The sequence below is a fragment of the Podarcis bocagei genome, assembly GCF_964188305.1.
Source record: "Podarcis bocagei genome assembly, chromosome: 8".
NCBI classification, from domain to species: Eukaryota; Metazoa; Chordata; class Lepidosauria; order Squamata; family Lacertidae; genus Podarcis; species Podarcis bocagei.
Genome location: NC_138133.1, coordinates 59,972,559 through 59,990,878, shown reverse-complemented (window position 1 = coordinate 59,990,878; position 18,320 = coordinate 59,972,559). Strand labels below are relative to the sequence as shown.

The 18,320-nt window shown below is 41.0% G+C and overlaps 2 protein-coding genes and 1 long non-coding RNA gene across 4 annotated transcripts; 1 reads left to right on the top strand and 2 right to left on the bottom strand.

The window, feature by feature from the left end:
- Positions 1–98: 98 nt before the first annotated feature.
- On the bottom strand, positions 99–11,919 carry HAUS3 (HAUS augmin like complex subunit 3). Of its 2 annotated transcripts, none has more exons than XM_081205924.1 (5): positions 11,533–11,919; positions 3,251–4,232; positions 2,229–2,668; positions 1,264–1,486; positions 99–354 (listed from the first exon to the last, which is right to left on the bottom strand). In XM_081205924.1, the coding sequence occupies exons 2-5, from the start codon at positions 4,166–4,168 to the stop codon at positions 130–132; spliced, it is 1,806 nt and encodes a 601-aa protein (XP_081062050.1). In that variant the 5' UTR covers positions 4,169–4,232; positions 11,533–11,919; the 3' UTR covers positions 99–129. The 2 variants fall into 2 exon arrangements, with proteins under 2 accessions (XP_081062050.1, XP_081062049.1); XM_081205923.1 differs by lacking the exon at positions 11,533–11,919 and adding an exon at positions 6,060–6,688.
- Positions 7,150–17,804, top strand: ELOC (elongin C). Its single transcript, XM_081205925.1, has 4 exons — positions 7,150–7,309; positions 11,998–12,053; positions 14,703–14,846; positions 17,373–17,804. Exons 2-4 carry the CDS (start codon positions 12,050–12,052, stop codon positions 17,561–17,563), a joined length of 339 nt encoding a protein of 112 aa, XP_081062051.1. The 5' UTR covers positions 7,150–7,309; positions 11,998–12,049; the 3' UTR covers positions 17,564–17,804.
- Positions 14,756–17,356, bottom strand: LOC308593497. The gene is made up of 2 exons (XR_014010983.1): positions 16,542–17,356; positions 14,756–16,313 (listed from the first exon to the last, which is right to left on the bottom strand). It is a non-coding gene; the product is annotated as an uncharacterized lncRNA (long non-coding RNA).
- Positions 17,805–18,320: the final 516 nt, after the last annotated feature.

Here is an 18,320-nt window from a genome sequence, read left to right as displayed (position 1 = left end):
CCTCACACACTTCGTGCTTTCCTGATGCTGCAGGAAAAGCCTTTTTCTGAGTTTTCCTCCATTTGTTACATTTCAAAGATCAGTACAAGACACAAAAAACATTTCAAACACATATCTAAAATTTAATCTTTAGGACAAGGCTTGAGTCTTAGCCTGCTGTTCCATTCTCTCCACAGCATTCTTCAAGCATTCTTCATCTTTGAAGAAGTACACCCACAGTTTTCTTTCCATCTGTTGTAATTTATCATTCTCCAAAACCTTCTTCTTAGCCTTTATATCAGCAAGAAGATCCACAATAAGAAGATTCAGTTTATTCAACAGAAATTCCTGCTGGTGAAACTGCTCAGCCAGTTCCTAAATATGGGGACAAATACAATAACAACAAGATCAGTTTATGTGTACTCTAAATACAGGTTGAAGTAGAAAAACACCACACTATGTTCTTGCAAATTTCAGCAGCTACTAGCCATACATTTTTAAAGTTTGCTCCTTTAAAAAGCCCAAATTTATGACCTAGATCAGGGATCTATGAATTTTGGCTCAGCTGTCACCAAGCTTTTAGTTGTGGTTGCCATAAACCCGTTCCTTCTGAGCCCCTTAAGCTCATGTAGAGAACTCACAGGGGTCAGTTCTTGCAGGTTCCAATTAGTTTTCAAAAAGAGAAAAACTGTGCAGGACTTCAGATGTTTTTGTCTTCTCGGAAGGCATCAACTCCTACAAAAAAATCAGCTTCTGGCTAGCTAGGTGGTCAGAGCCAAAAGGCACATCCTGTGGTACCTATCAAAACATGGACAAGATGGGAAAGCTTGATGATATGACAAGTTCCATTGCTGGATGTAGTCAGAGAAAGGATCCCGCAAGGCTTGGAGCACAGACAGCACCTCTCTCCTGTGGTGGCTGAGTAGTTTGGAACTTAAGAGAGGAGGTGGAAGGTGCTGGCCAGCTATCCTGCACTCCCTATTCCTACAGCCATGTGTCCAGTTCTAGTATAGGGAGAGAGTATATACCAGAGCTCACTACCCTGAGCCTCAGCTGTTGGCAGTGAATATGGTCAAGCAGCAGAAAGGGCAGACCTGGGCTAGACTGTTCATGTCAGTAATTATTCAAAACTTCAGGATTCACTTCTGTCTACCTTGTTTGTGGAGGCCCACTGCAAATAGCATGCAGATTTCTCGGTGTTCAATATGAAAATGATAAAATGATAAGTATTATCAAGCACACCATACAACAACAATCAGAACTGATCCTAATCCAGTTACTCACCAGGTTACTAAGACAGACCCTTTCTCCTCCACAGTACATAGAATTGCGAAGTGAGCCTAGATCAGCATCCATCTTTGACAGAAGAATTTGTTCTTGGCTAGATACTGCTAATTGATCAACCACTGACATTCTGTCTAGATGTAATTTTTCAGCCATCTGCTCAAGGCCTTCATATGTTCTGAACAACTGCTTTGAATTACTTCCTTCCAGAAGTTGACACAGCCTTGAAAACAAGAAATAAGATTTGCTGATGTTCAAGGAATCTTCCAAAAGCAGCCCGAATACACGATAAAGGGGGATCAATGCAATTATTTCAGTAAAACTCATTTGTAGAAACTGATTGTTCATTTAAGTATGGCAGCACAGCAATAGCTTTTGTTTTCTCTCTGTAACTCTGTAAAGGAGTTGCAGAAAATAACAAAATTATGAGACCATAGGTGGTCCAATTAATTCTCTCATATACAGCCCATTACACAGGAAATAATTGTTGCAAGTTTGGCTATACTAGAGTTGCACACATTCTTAATTCATATGAGAAACCACATAAGTTATCCCAACCCCAAAATAAGTTAAATCCAATGATTTAAATAGGCTTCTGCATGATGATTCTGTATAGGTTCAGTTAGCATGACTTCCTAATTTGATAATCAGCTTAAATACAAGTATCCAGGCTTAAAACCTCAATTTTGTTTATAAATGCTTAAGCTTGGGAGAAGGCATGCCTCCATACATCAGAAGCAGCTGAAAACATTCTAAGGCCAGGAACATTTATGTGTATAAAGAATTAAGATCATCAGCAAAGGCCAACCCAATACATTCAAATCACTATGCTGGCTCAGAGTGGTTATCTTTTTGAAAAATCCACTGATTTCAATGGAACTTACTTCCACATTTAGGATTAGTTAGTTTTCCACAATAGACGTCAATTAATACATTCATAATTCTATCAATAATCAACTGCTTACCTCTGTGCAGTAGTATCTTTTGAATCAATAGTGTTTCTTGGTATTTTATGATGGGTTATTGATGGCTCTGACATTGTTTCTAGTACCTGCACCAAAGTATTACTGCTCTGTTTCAGATCTTGTACTATATTTTCCAGGAGACGGCTATTATCCCTAAGTTTTCTCAACTCAATTTCATAAGCCAACTGAAGAAGTTCAAAGGATGCCTTCTGTTTGATCAACTGATTACAAATTTGATCTTGTCTTGATATGTAGTAGTCCTGTCGAGCAATCTGTAAATCAAAATCACCCCTCACCACAGGCATATTCAATAGCTCTGCATCCTCCTTTACTAGCAAAGGTAGAGTTTCATTGTTTATTTGAGCCAAGTGCTTTTTGAGTTTTGAAATGTCGCTGTTCAGGCTAGAAATTCTGGTTTCAACATTTTCTTTTCCAGGAGTCTGCAAGCAAACAAACAAACAAACAGATCCTGTAAACCATACACTTCTACTGTCTCACTTCTGTCACTAACAAGTTCCAAATTCAGATACTGAGCTTCTTTAATAAAGGAAGAAAAAATTTTAATATATAAAAGATTCAAAACGTTACTTTAGGAATTAGACAGATACACAAACAGAATACTTCTCTAGAAAATAATACTAATAAGGCTCAATACCTCAATAATTTTATAGCTATCAACAATATACCTGTAATGCCATTTTAGTTACAGTCTCATTAATTAAAAACTGATTAAAGAGATATATAAAATCCAATTTAAGTTGCTTTTTTTAAAAAATAGCCTGGTGGTTAAAATTAAAATAGAATTTTTAAAAACTTAAAACTGATTCAACTTCACATTGACAGGGTAAAGTCCAATTGCCATGGCACTCACACACCAACCTCTGCTCATACAACAGAACTTCTCCTTTCTTTCCAGGGAACAGGAGCAATGGCTTTGTTGGCTACACCCCATACTCTTTATACAGTATCTGTACAGTGACAAAGAGTCTGGTTCTAAAATAATAATCATCTTCAATACATACCTTCTTTAAAGAACAAATATTATCCTCTGCCCACTGGAGACCCGATTTCATGCTTAGATTCTTAGCTTCTTGCTGAATCAGCTGATGCCGAGCACAAACATAAGCCATCTTCAACCTGGTTAGCTCTTGCCTATCCTCACATACATCATTGCTCTCATCAGAAGTAAAAGAATTCCGTATATCTACAAGCTGGAAATTGTCTTCATTAGAACTTTCAACCAACTCAGATATACCTTGGAAAAATTGTTTTTTTGTATACAAAGTAAGGGCTGCTGTGCTTTGCTCTTCTTGACACAAGTATTTATCTAAGGCAAGTTGGGCTAAAAGGACAGGAGCAGAGTCCAGTTCTTGTTGTCTGGATGCAACAGCAAAGAAAGAGGTCAACTTTCCGATTTTTTGAGTAAGAGACTGCAGCTCATTGTTTATCTTTGTATTCATGGCATTGAGAATTCCCTGCGCCTCTTTCAGGGTTTTAGGTTTTTCCTCTCCTGTGTCTTTCAGCTTCAGGCACAGAAGGTTATTGGCTGAGGCCACTGATTGAAGCTTGTTCCGACGACGGCTTTTTAGGTGTTTCCTTTTTTGAAGGGTCTGAAGCTCATCCTCTAATATTTTAAGGTTTTCTTCTTTGTCTTCATCACAACTGTTGGTTTTAAGTTCAAGAGACTTACATGTCTTCAGCGCTTCATCTAGAGCATCCTCTTCTAATAGTGGGTTTGCTGATTTAAGGAGCAGATTAAATGACTGCAGCTCTTCTTCAGATAAGGTATGACTCTCATTCAATGTCGTACAAAACCATTCTAGAAATGACTTATCTTCCAATGTTTCAAACAACCAGTCAAAGTCTTCTCCATTAAGAGAATCTGCCTTTGGATAGCCAATCCTCTTTAGAGTTTCAACAAATTTGGGACCGCAGTCCATGATTTCAAGATCAGTCTTCAACCTTGGATATTTGTAGATGCTTGTCAATAGGCTTCAAAAATATCTGCAGCAAACGAAAGTATAGAGTGATAAAGTAAGTAAAGTTCTGCAAAAAAAAAAAGACAAACAGAACATACAAAAAATACAGTAAACTATACATGTTTTTCACTTGCTAGATAGACTATATATACCGTAATTTTGCATGATAATTACAAACTAGCCAACCCATAGTTGCCTGTCAACACTATGCAGAAAAACACTGTAGTAACTGCTTAATGATAATCTCAACTGTCTTGTAGAGCTGGAAGTAAAAAATGCTGCTTTGCTGCATTAGCTTCCAGGCTAAGAGAGCAAGAAGGCCCAGTTGAGCCCACTGCCATCACACAATAGCAGCAGTCTGGACAATATTCAGCAGATCCTGCATGCTCAGCCGCTCCCTGCCCCAAATCACCCTGCTTTGGGGGGGGGGGTTCTGCTGGTTACCACCAGCAGGAATGCTGCCAGAGAAAAGTTGATGGAATGCTGTCCATCTCCTGTTTGGGTGGATGCACTGGGACGTTCCTCACTCAGAGGTAAATCCAGCAGAGTAGAAGAAGTTCCTACTAAGGAAGTTACAGAGACATCACCTTGCCAACAAAGATCCATATAGTTAAAACTATGGTTTTCCCAGTAGTAATGTATGGAAGTGAGAGCTGGACCACAAAGAAGGCTGATCGCCGAAGAATTGATGCTTTTGAATTATGGTCTTGGAGGAGACTCTTGAGAGTCCCATGGACTGCAAGAAGATCAAACCTATCCATTCTTAAGGAAATCAGCCCTGAGTGCTCACTGGAAGGACAAATCGTGAAGCTGAGGCTCCAATACTTTGGCCACCTCATGAGAAGAGAAGACTCTCTGATGTTGGGAAAGATGGAGGGCACAAGAAGGGGACGACAGAGGATGAGATGGCTGGACACTGTTCTCGAAGCGACCAGCATGATAAAAAAATTCCTTCCAGTAGCACCTTAAAGACCAACTAAGTTAGTTCTTGGTATGAGCTTTCGTGTGCATGCACACTTCTTCAGATACCAGTATCTGAAGAAGTGTGCATGCACACGAAAGCTCATACCAAGAACTAACTTAGTTGGTCTTTAAGGTGCTACTGGAAGGAATTTTTTTTATTTTGACTATGGCAGACCAACACGGCTACCTATCTACTACTGCGACCAGCATGAGTCAACTTACACTCTTTTAACTTGTATGTATTCAGCTTTACACACTTGGCTAAAAAATAAATTGTAAGAGGGCAGGCGTCCAGCAAAAAAAAAGAGAGAGACTTTGGCAATCCCACGCACCATTGAACCCAATGTGATGTGACAGTACAAGAGTTGGCTTTAGGTGTGAACCCCAGAACATAGCCCCCACATTAGTGGTGGGCTTACTTTATGCAAAAGGAATGCAGCTCTGGACATGCTACTGCCACAACAGCGGTGCAGGCCTAGGCACGCACACCTACTCGGAGGGAAGCCCCACTTTGTTCAACGGGGCTAACTCCAAAGTAAGTGTGCAGTGGGTTGCAGCCTAGCAACGCAATCCTGTGCATGACTGTAAATCTCTCAGGGGACTTGGCCTCTCAAGTGTGTCTAGGATTGCAGCTTTAACGATGAAACTCTGTACATACCCTCTCAAAAGTAACCCACCACTGTGTTCAATGGCAGCTTATGCGTGCACGGAACTACAGCCTAAATCTGTCTATCCTTTACGGGGCGGCGAGGCTCGTTTCCCTGTAGGATTGCACCCAACTAAGTTACACGCGAAGCAGATCCATGAACCCAAGTTATCATGGATCAATGGATCTACTCTGCATTGAACTACCTTCGCCCGCCAGCCCAACCCCCTCTGCTCGACTTACTTCCGAGTAAAACTTACAGAAGATCGGCCTCCCGATAAAGGGATTCCAGCTGCCGCGACGGTTTAGCGGGCGCCACTGGAGGAGGATTCAAACCTCCACCTTCTCGCGGCGGCTGACATACTGCAAAGTCTCGCGAGAGCAGCTCAGCCCTTCCGGGTGGCGAAACCGCGCCTCACTCAGCCTGCCGCTTCTTCCGTTCCAGAGGGAGTTCCTGTATCTGTCTTTTACCTCCCATGGGATTGGACTGATGATTGGGCCTCTTCGGCGCGGCGAATTGCCGCCACTCCGATGTGTGCGCATGCGCGGCTGGCTATTTCTAGTGAAGCAGCCTCTTGCGAACTACGTTTCCCAACATGCCACGGGCACGCAGACGCGACGCGGCTGGGGTTTTCCCGGGCCACTATTCTACGAATTGCATAGACTGAAGGATGAGGAGCGCATGCCTTTTTCTGCAATAGCATAGCATTAAAATCCCGTGACATGGGTATACTGGGCTCATCAATGTAAGACTGAAGCCGCCCCCTTGTCATTTGCGTAGATAGAAAGAACTTGCGCAACTAAGGAAATCCCACAGGAGAAATTACCGGGAACTGTGGCCCCGTGATCCCAAGGATGCAAATTTCAAGTTTTTCCCCAATAAAGCGATGGGAGTTGTTTATATTGTTTATGCTTTATTTATAAACTTAAACCACTATAGTGACACTCCCATTGCCTGGAAATGGGATGTTCCTTTTACTTGTCTGGCATTTCTCTTTCCCACCTGCAGCGCAAAAGTAAATAAAAAATTAAAAAGATGCCTAGATCAGCTTTCATGAAGGTAGCCAGAACCTTCTGGAACCTTAAACTACAGATGCAGACGTTGGACTGCAACTCCCATCATTCCTGATCATTGGGAGTTCAGCAACATATGGAGGGCTACAGATTGTTGTTGTTGTTTAGTCGTGTCCGACTCTTCGTGACCCCAGATCACCCTGCCTCAAAGACTCAAAACCAATCTTTTTACGGTGCCGCCAACCTCTTTGTTATTGTCGAATCAGAGGGGAACTACAGGGGGCGCTACTTCAGCCTTTCTCTCCCCTTCCTCTCTCTATGGTTTTCCGTGCGCGTCCACTTCGGAGACCGGAAACCGGTGTCCGTGACCGAAAGGAAGTGGTTTGGGGCGGAGAGGGGGGGGCGGTTGTCCCGGCTGGAACCGTGAGGGGCCTGAGAAGCTACTCGGCGAATATCTTTCGGGCGCTGGCAGGGCAGAGGTGAGCCGGGACGGGGGAGCGCCGGCGGGTGGGGCCGACCGGCAAACCCCTTCCTTCCCTTTCCGCGTGTTGTGACTGCCGCCGGGGACCCTTTTCCTCCCGTCCTGTTGACTTTGGGAAGAGGCGGGGTGAAAAGCAGATCCCGTTGCGACCGAGGCGCCGCTGAGCCTGAGGGAACCGAACGCGTTCGCCGGGCGGCGCTTTTCTGTCCGCTCTTAACTGCGCTGCGCCGTCCTCGCCTCACTTCGTCCTCCCCCTTTTCTCCACCCCGACTCGCCCCCCGAAAACTCTTCCGTTTGCCTCAGACTCTTCCCCCTGTCGCCGCCGCCGCTCCATATACGAAACAGACGGCCCACTTCTGTCGAAAGAGCCCAGGGGCACCTCAGTCCCACCGCCTTGAGGAGGAACCCAAAGCTACATCCACATCACAGTCTCCATGCGGCCTGCGCTTTTTTCATCCCACATGATCTCGCGTCTGGATTTTCCTCTCACTGTCGCGCTTCTTTTTCCTAATCAGTTAAAACCCGAGTGTACCCAGATTTCAGTGTTGCTTGGCTTCTAACCCTTCTTTTCCTAAAACCGCCGGGTAGGGGGATCTTCACGTCCCAAGTCTCGGAAAGCAGTCTGTCTGTGTATAGTTTAGGCATGGAGTGAGTGACCTGAAATCAGCCTTTATTTATGCAGTGAACCCCCCTGTTTTTCAGCCTCGGTTCCCAAGTGGCTCTTGCTGGTATTTTAAAACAGCTTATGACACAAAACAACCTGAATTAAAATTCAGAACTCGAGTTATTTCCACCCCCGCTTAGCAAAACAAAGCAGTTTTTTATAGTCGCTTTAAAAATCGGTTAATGGAGGGACCAGGTGAATAGGTAGAGAAACAGAGTTTCTTGACCAATGTGTAACCACTAGAAAGGACCAGTGTCTGATATCCATCTTTATCGTTCAAGGTGGGGATATCAAGAGCCAGGCCCATGGCCTAGTAAATGAAAGGAGCTCACTTCATGACTTTAACTGTTCTGGTTCAAAGCTCCTCTGATGTAGCACCTGCTGCATGTATTCTAAATGTCACAATATAAGTAAATCTTAATAATTTTCTTTCAGAAATTCCAGGACTTCCTCTTTTCATATGATTAATCTTAATGGTGTTTGTGTATGAGTGGGCATAATTTTCATTGCATTGCCATAAAAATAATGAATCACATGTTTTAGGACACAATTAGCCAAATTCCAGTTCATTGTTTGTGGGTGAATTAATTGGCAATCAAAACAAAACTTCTTTCAGATGCGCTTGAGAATACATTGAGTTAAAATTATTATTTTTTGTACCAGGTAGTGGGGACAGTTTTTACAGGCAACATACATATAGGAGCAGTCCTATACACAAGAAACTGGTGCATGGTAAACCCAGCTTAAATTAAACCTGCATAAATTACACCAGATCCAATATTCATTCAGAAACGGCTACTGCTGGCTGAGCTGGCCTAAGCTTGACAGAGGGAGAATAAGCCTTTAAAATATTGCTTGAGGTAAAGTTCCCATTTTGCTAGTTTAACTTACAATGGGTTGTCAGGTCACATGACTAAGCCCAAATCCTCCCTCTCTGGTCCTCCCCCCACCACACTCCTGGAATACCCCATTCTCAGGGCTTATGCTATTTTAAGATCCTCAAGGGAAGCTCAGTTGCTGGGTTCCAGCTGGGAAGTGGAAATATGCCAGTGTAGCTCTGAATGATCCAAGGATGGGGGAGTTAAGGTGGCATAGCCTTACTGTCCTAACAACCTCCAGGGTCAGTCGGAGATCTGCCTGATCATAATGCCACTCATCCCTGCAGATCTTGCTATGGGGTAGGATTGTTCCCATAATCTTCAGTGGCCCAAATATTATTTTCAGTTACAAATTTGATCAAATTGCAGTTCTTATTTAGTTTGTTTCTAAATTTCATTTCAGTTGATATTTATTATAGCATGTAGACAGAATATTAATCAGTGTGCTTGTATGCTGATTATGCAAAGAGACCTTCATATGCTTCCCTGCCCCATGATAAATTCAGCAAAGCTACTCTTAGAAAATCTGCTGCCTAAGTGTTAAATAGCTGTTGGTATCCAGCAACCTTTTGAATAACTACAATATAAAGCTTGTACCAGCAGATCTGCTTGCAGTGCATTTGTTGGGTGGGGAATTGGTAGGCTGAAAACAAGAATGTTAGCAGATACACAGTGTGGGAAAGTAGCAGATAACAGATTCTTATATCTGGAAAACTATGCAAAAAGCTTGGTGGATGTTATGCTACTTACAACATACAGATGGTTTATATTCTAAAGGTCAAAACTCCTCTTTCTGTTGTCTTTTATCACTGTCAACAAAATTAAAGAAGGCATTGTCTTATATCTTTGATGCTCTTCCATAAAATAGTAGGCAGAACAATTAAATATCTTTTTAGAAATGTGGTGATGGGACCTTTTATAGAGTTGTGATAAATCATGGGACACCTAATCCTTTATAATGTAGACAGGAAACAAAAGGGGCTTCTCATAAGTTTTTGGAATGACATGATATAGCAACCATTAATTACATCATCCATGAAAACTTGCAGGCTTGTGCTGGTTGTAAATAACCTTCCCTCTTCTGCTCTGTTATTTCTTCCCCAGCACTTGCATAAGTTGTCAGATATTATTCCTTTGCAATAATGGAAAGTTTTTTTGTTTTTTCAAAACATGGGTGTAACCAAGTATGGTGTTGATCACTGGTGGGAGTGAAATGTGCAGTAGCCATTATGTTAGCTAAGAACTCCATTGAGACTGGGAAGAGACATTATAGGAGTGGCATGACTAGGCAGGAAAGTGGCCAAGACCCAAAGTTTCATTAATGTAGAAGGGTAGGTCATTCAGTTTTAAGTGGTTTTTTTATGGTGGTGTGTTCTCCCTTTGGCTGATTTGTGATATGAGATGGTAGTGAAACAGTTTTGTGTGTTTGTGTTGCATTTTTCTTCCCTGCACCCCCAATGCTGGGGGATCATCCATAATTTTTTTTGGGGGGGGAAGGGGAAGTTCCACTGTGTGAGCCAAAGTCCACTTGTGCAACAGTGAATTTTGTTGTTTTGATTAACTTGTATTCTTAAATAGTGAAGGAAGTGACTATAAAGGTGATTCCAGTCCCTATCTGTGCCCATTGTGATTGTCCCTTCTTTCATTGTTTCTTCCCTTGCAACCTGAAAGAGTGCTTACCGGCTCATAGGAAGTATAACTTGTCTCAATGAAATAATGTTTATTGCTACTTCTCAGCAAAAATAAACCCCAAAGCACCTAAATAATATAATTTAATAAACCATTCAAAATGAAAACACATTTTACTGTTTGTTTGTGTGTTTGTTTGTTTGTTTGTTTGTTTGTTTGTTATAGTACTAAATTTGTATTATGAAAAAGTCCATCTGTCTATAGAAGCTAGGTAGAATAAAAGGCATCCACCTACCTACAAAAGCAAAGGATAAATCAGTCCTGTTGGACAATAGAAAACTTTTAATTACATATCATATGTGGAAGTTTTCAGTGTTTAATGTTGTATTATGTTTTTACTGTTGTATTATGTTTTTACTATTTTTGCTGGGAGCCTCCCAGAGTGACTGGGGCAACCCAATCAGATGGGTAGTATATACATATACATGCACATACATCATCATCATCATAATCATCATTATTATTATATTTGGAACTGGATCTCCCCAATGAACTTAAAGGAGAGGTTATTTCTGGGACGGCCAGTGCCTTGAAAATTGACCTTGAGACTATATTGAGGACCAATATTTTCAGTTGAGCCTGGCAACTTGTATCCCGTGAAGACCCTTATACAGTGCTGCCTCGCAAGACGAAAAACTCGCTAGACGAAAGGGTTTTTCCATTTTTGCGTTGCTTCGCTAGACGAATTTCCCTATGGGCTTGCTTCGCAAGACGAAAATGTCTTGCGCTTTTTTTAAAAGCCGCTTGAAGAGGCACAGTTGCGACGGACCGTGCTTCGCAAGACGAAAAACATCGCAAGACGAAAAGACTCGCGTCTTGCGAGGCACCACTGTATGCTATCTTGGCTTTCCGTGGCCAACATCTGGGTAGCCTTATTCTGGGCCACTGGAAATTTCCTAACTCTTTTCAAGCAAAGCTCCACATAAATCATATCACAGTAATCTAGTCCTGAAGTTAAAAAGGTATGTATGAATAATTCAGATAACTTACCTCTTTTGGGGTGAGAATCTGGTTCAAGCAGGACCTGAGGAAAAAGTAGTTCTAATAAGCAAAAAAAAAATACTTTGGTAGAAAGCCATTAGGCATGTATTCAGACAGTGCCCCAAAGTTAACCTATCTAATTGGATCTGAGATCTGAATTGGAGTCTTGTGGCCAAAAAACACCCAGATGAGATTATGAGGTTATTCCTGGAAATTGTCATGGGATTGGTTAGTCAATAAGAAGTTTTGGGTGACCTTGATCTCATACTGGTTGGTACTGATTAATGAAAACACTGGTCTACATGTGATGTGGTAATGTGGCACAGTAAACATAGCTGAGTCATGTTTTTATTTAACTTTAATATCAGCTATAGAAAGGACTGCCGTTTATGACCTTTTACATTGCCACCAATCCACATATTTTGCTTTTCGCAATGAACTTAAATGTATATGTACTTTTCTGTTTGTTTTCAGATATTATTGCAAAGGCTCTAGGGGCAAAGAACCAACCATCTGATAAGAAGAGATGGGTAAGTGTACTGTGAAAAATATCTTTGGCAACAACCTTTGCTTTGTAAGCATATCATAAATGCCTAGTTTTATTTTCTCCATGTTTTGGTAAAATGTTTAATGACATCTTGAAAGCAACAATACAGGATAGCTCAGTTGGTAGATGAGACTCTTAATCTCAGTGTTGTGGGTTCAAGACCCACATTGAGCAAGGAGATTCCTGCATTGCAGGAGGTTGGACTAGATAACCCTTGTGGTCCCTTCAAACTCTACAATTCTGTAATTACTTGTGGTGCTTTTGTACATAACTCTTTTTTCTGGAATACCTCTTAGCGCAGATCAGACCGAGATCTGCTTAGTGTTTGCAAAGTGGCTGCCTTATGTCCCTACAAACCAAGCCCAGGAAGTTCTAGAGTATACTTGATAACTGGCTGGAATGAATGGGGCATATGGGGGCAAGGGAAGAAACAGAACAAGGCTGCAATCCTATAATCCCTTGGAATAAATGACACTGCACTCATTAGAACTTAATTATAATTAGACCTGCCCTGCATTGTGCTGTAAAACTTATTTCTACTTGTTTAATGCATGAAATTGTATATGTATTTAATGCCTAGCTTCTATCAAGGAAGAGTTCCAAATGACATGTACTATACCAAAGAACAAAAGTCATTTGGTCGAAATAATGCACCAGCCACCTGCAACTGCTTTCTTTTAGTTTCTTTCAACAATGCTGAGATGAAGGAAATATTTCCCTTGTTTCTAGGTGAAGTTGCTAATCTTGCATTTTTATATTGATATAATAGGAAGTTAACAGAGTTTAAACATCAATGAGAAAACACTTCAGTAGATTCAAGGATTTCTGATTAGTAGATCAGCACCCATCCAATGTGAAAAGGTGCTGAGCAACTAAGGAGATAAAAGCTAGAAGAAGAGCCCTGCTGGATCAGAAGAAAGACATAGTTAGTCTAGCATCCTGTTTCCCACTGTGACTAGCCAGATATCTGTGGCAGTGGTAGGTAGCCTCTGGTCAGCCACATCCTTGTCTAGTCAACTAGGCCTGTTCCAGCAGATCCCACTCACTTCCTAGTCATCCCATGCCATTTTATGGAGCTTGAACATAAGGCCTTAAATTGCGGACAGAGCTGTCTCTTGTGTCCAATCTCAGTGCTAAGATTGGAGATAAGCCCTCTGCCTGCTCTTTCAGAGTAAAAGGCAGCATTTCCATTAACCCCAGCACCAAAGTGGGAGTGGAGAGAAATATTCCCTTCTACTTTTATCTCTGAGCTTAGCACCATGGTGCTTAGTGCCAAGATCAGGTGATTAAACCCCTCTGCCGGCTCTTTAGAGATCTTCAAGCGCTGGAGTGAAGAAGCCTGGAAATGCTGAAAATGTATTTATGTGTGCCTGCATGTCTGGTGTATGAATGTGTTTGTCTGCATGTATCTATGTGTGGGAGAGAAAGGAAGAGAGCTGTGTACATGCATGACTGTTGCATATGTGTTTCTGATAATGGAAGAATAGAAGTACATGCATTTTTCTTTTGAGTGTTTATTTTTTCCACATTGCCAACTCAGACCCCAACAGTGTATTATGAAGTTAGGATTTTTTGCCCCAAAGTCTTTCACTTTACACCTATTTCCAGTGAATAACATTGACCGGGGAAAGGCCATAGGTATTGAGTACTAATTGATCACTCAGGTGTGAGTACTAATTATCTAGGCATGTCCTCAATTTCTTTGCATTCAGAAGGTATTAGATTCAATCCCTGGTATCTCCAGGTAGGACTGGGAAAGCCTGTTGTCTGAAATCATAGAGAGCTGCTGCCAGTATGTGTCGATACTGAGCTAGACGGACCACTGGTCTTGCTTGGTATATTGTAAAGGTAAAGGTACCCCTGCCCGAACGGGCCAGTCTTGACAGACTCTGGGGTTTGTGCGCCCATCTCACATCTATTGGCCGGGGGCCAGCGCTGTCCGGAGACACTTCCGGGTCACGTGGCCAGCGTGACAAAGCTGCATCTGGCGAGCCAGCGCAGCACACGGAACGCCGTTTACCTTCCCGCTGGTAAGCGGTACCTATTTATCTACTTGCACCCGGGGGTGCTTTCGAACTGCTAGGTTGGCAGGCGCTGGGACCGAGCAGCGGGAGCGCACCCCGCCGCGGGGATTCGAACTGCCGACCTTTCGATCGGCAAGCCCTAGGCGCTGAGGCTTTAGCCCACAGCGCCACCCGCGTCCCTTGGTATATTGTAGCTTCCTGTATTTCTTCCATCCACTTCACTGATCACTCCTAATTCCAGGTCATTCATGAACAAGTTAAGTATCCCAACATAGATCCTTGCAGACATGTCTTGCATCCCTTCATTGTGAGAACTGTCTGTGAATTCCAACTCATTGCTTCCTGTTCTTTAACCAGGTGCTGATTTCACAAGAAGATCTTTCCTCTTATCTCACTACTACTAAGTTTGCTCAGGAGTCTTAGGTCAGAAAGTTATTGGAGCACTTTGACTGTGTTGGTGTTTCTAGTGTTCTTGCATTTCTTAATTTACTGTTCTTAATTTAACATATAATTAAACATTAAAATGAAATTTAATATTTTCTCATTTATTTATTCCTACGCTTTCTAACATACATTAATTGAAGTAGAATAATAATTGTGTATTATAGATGGAGAAGAGAAGACATATGGGGGCTGTGAAGGCCCTGATGCTATGTATGTGAAATTGATATCCTCGGATGGCCATGAGTTCATAGTTAAAAGAGAGCATGCACTCACATCGGGAACAATAAAAGCTATGTTGAGTGGTCCAGGTAGGTTCAATATAGCGTAGCTTACCCCAAAAAGGCATGCATTTGGATTTCATTGTGGTTTTCTGTTGCTTGTGATGTGGGCACTAGAATAAACCAAATTTTCAGCTTCTTAATTAAAGAAGCTCACTTTTCTTCTTCTTTTTATTTCTATGCCTGTCAAAGATAATGTGGCCAACAACTTCATGTACATGAAACAATAAACATATTTTGTAATCCAAGCCTTTATCTATACTGACCACTTGAAACACCCTTGCACACCGCTGTGCTTGAGTACCAAAGGCTAGTATCTTTTCTCAGCTAAGATTTGAGTTTGTTTTCCTTATATAATTCCTCTTTGCTTCTTTAAGTGGGTGATAAACCCAAGAGGTCTATAATAGTTTGATCAATGACATATTTTGTAGAAAGAACAATAGACTCTGAATACTTCATTCGTTCTTGTATTTATGAATAGCAATTATTTATATAACAATGCACATGGTACTTTGCAGAGAATGAGAGGCATGAACCTTCTAGATATCAGTGAAAGGGGAAATGATAGGAAATCTCAACTTTTCATTAAAAAATAGACATAGTGGCTAACAATAAAATCCAGTTCATAATAATAGATAAGCTGCATCCCAAAAAAACATTGCCTCCTAAATTAGGCTTAATTACAGTTGTATATGGGGACTAGTAAATTGTGCCAAAGTCTTCACAGAGAAAGTGAAGGAAGTATGAAAGAAACATGAGAGGTAGCATCATGGAGATGTTTTGGGAAACTGTTCCAGACATAAGATAAGGTGAAATCATTTGACGGAATATGTCACAGGCAGGGATGTGTTGAGATACAACAATAGAGACATACATATTAAAACCATACTTATTGTCAAATTTTAGAACTATTTTTTAAGTACTTATATGATGGCTTCCTTAAATTAACTGGCATATATGAATATATTATGTCACCTTTTAAATTTGGTCTGGACTTCTAATATAAAGTTCTAAGATGAAAAGCCAAAATAGATTAACATTTGCAATGCTCAATCCATGTCTTTTTCTATAAGCCCTGTGGTTTGAGAAAACTGTTGGTCCACAGGTGAAACTTGACTTGCCAGGGGTTCAAATTTGCTCTGTGAGGGTGTTTTCCCCAAACAGGTTTAGCTTAGCATTTTATCCAAACCCAGGCTTGTGGTTTGTCGCTTTTCAGAACAAACCTTGGCTACAGCTCATGGTTTGTTTGTTTGCTTGCTTGTTTGTTTGTTTGTTTGTTTGTTTGTTTGTTTGAATGTAATGCTAAGCCAAACCATTGCTTAGCTCCGGATGGCATGGGGAGGAGTGAAGCAGCCAAAATTTATCCACTAAGTACCCCCATTCTCTCATTCTTGCTTAGCGTTATATCATCATCATTTTATTTGTATGCCACTTTTCCATAGTTAAAACCATGCTCAAGGTGGTTTACAACATAAAAAGATTTACATACAGTGGTACCTCGGGTTAAGTACTTAATTCGTTCTGGTGGTCCGTACTTAACCTGAAACTGTTCTTAACCTGAAGCACCACTTTAGCTAATGGGGCCTCCTGCTGCTGCCACGCCGCCGGAGCACGATTTCTGTTCTCATCCTGAAGCAAAGTTCTTAACCTGAAGCAATATTTCTGGGTTAGCGGAGTGTGTAACCTGAAGCGTATGTAACCCGAGGTACCACTGTAATCACAAACATAACAAAACTAGTTATAAATACAAAACTAATCATAAATAAATAAAAAACATCAAACAGTACAGAACCAAACTGAAGCAAGGTCACTGATGTGGAAATTAAATATCAATTCTCAAAATGGAATAAGTAGAATCCATGACAGCCAACCTTCTCCTTAACCAACTTACTGCTTTCTTTTGGCATAGTCCTCTGATAATTTTTAGATTGTATGTAAACAATGGCCAGGCTCCAAAGAACTAATTTAAGTGTACTTAAGGGTTCTCATTCACCTGAAGTGTGTGACTAGTTCCTTTTTCTTTGAACAGCATTTATTTGTCATGTAGAAAACTCCTGTTAGAACTCCCCTGAGTTTTCAGAAGCTACTTTTTCTGTGACATGTTCATGTATGTGGGGTGGAGTTGGGTAAGAGGTTACCATTCAAGAAAAAAGAAGTCCAGAATCCGTTTGAGTGCCCAAAACTAACTGTCATTCTTTGTACTAGTGCTGAAAAGGGCACTGCCTGATTAACTTGTTTTTACAGCTTCTGTCATGTTCAAGATTTCACTCTGATCAGCCCACTAGTACCTTCTGATGTGAAAACTGTCATAAGAGTTGTTTTTGTAAGATAAATATTGTTAAAATATTCTTCTGAAGAAAATATTCATAAAATAAATATATTGTTTCTTTAGCTGGTCAAAATTGAAGTAATTTTAAAGCATAAAGGAGATACAGCATTCTTAAAATGCTCAGGTGCAACTGGCAAAGAACTCTACCAAATCATACACAACGTTTTGTTGAAATGTTTACTTGCAGAAAGATCTGTGTGCTCATTTGTCTTTTTTTATGTACACAGGACAATTTGCCGAAAATGAAACAAATGAAGTGAATTTCAGAGAGATTCCTTCCCACGTCCTATCCAAAGTATGCATGTATTTCACCTATAAGGTTCGCTACACTAACAGCTCTACAGAGATTCCTGAATTTCCAATTGCACCTGAAATTGCACTGGAACTGCTGATGGCCGCAAACTTCTTAGATTGTTAAAGTAAATTATAATAAAAATGTAAACCTTTTTTTCTCCCAATATTTAATGCACGTATTTCAGTTAGTAACTTTTTCATATGGCATGTTCTGTATGTTTGGTTAAGAAGTGTAATGGTCACTGCAGAGGCTATTGCTCACAGTGATTTTGCATAGGAATCATTCGTGCTCTGATTTTGTTTTGCTGCTTACATAAGTAACAGACTTCTTACCAACTGACAAATAAACATGCTAATTTAGTGGACGACTTTGCCTTATCCTTTTTCTGATGACAGAACTTTTTATGCTCTTAACCCATTGAAATTAGAGAAGTGCTTTCTGAGAGCAGATCCCAGCTAAGACTCCAGTTCTATATCAACTTAGAGTATGCCCCATTGTGTACAGTTGGACTTACTTCTCACCAGGTTGTGTTGCAGATTTTTTTTAAGGTTTCTTTTTTGCTTTGTCTTTTATGTTATCTCAATTTTCAGTTTTCAATCATTATACAGTGGTACCTTTGGTTATGAACTTAATTTGTTACGGAAGTCCGTTCTTAACCTGAAACCATTCTTAACCTGAGGTACCACTTTAGCTAATGAGGCCTCCTGCTGCCGCCATGTGACCGGCGCACAATTTCTGTTCTCATCCTGTGGTAAAGTTCTTAACCCGAGGTACTACTTCCGGGTTAGCGGAGTCTGTAACCTGAAGTGTTTGTAACCCGAGGTGTTTGTAACCTGAGGTACCACTATATACTTATGCTTGTAGCAGGTGTTAACTGTGA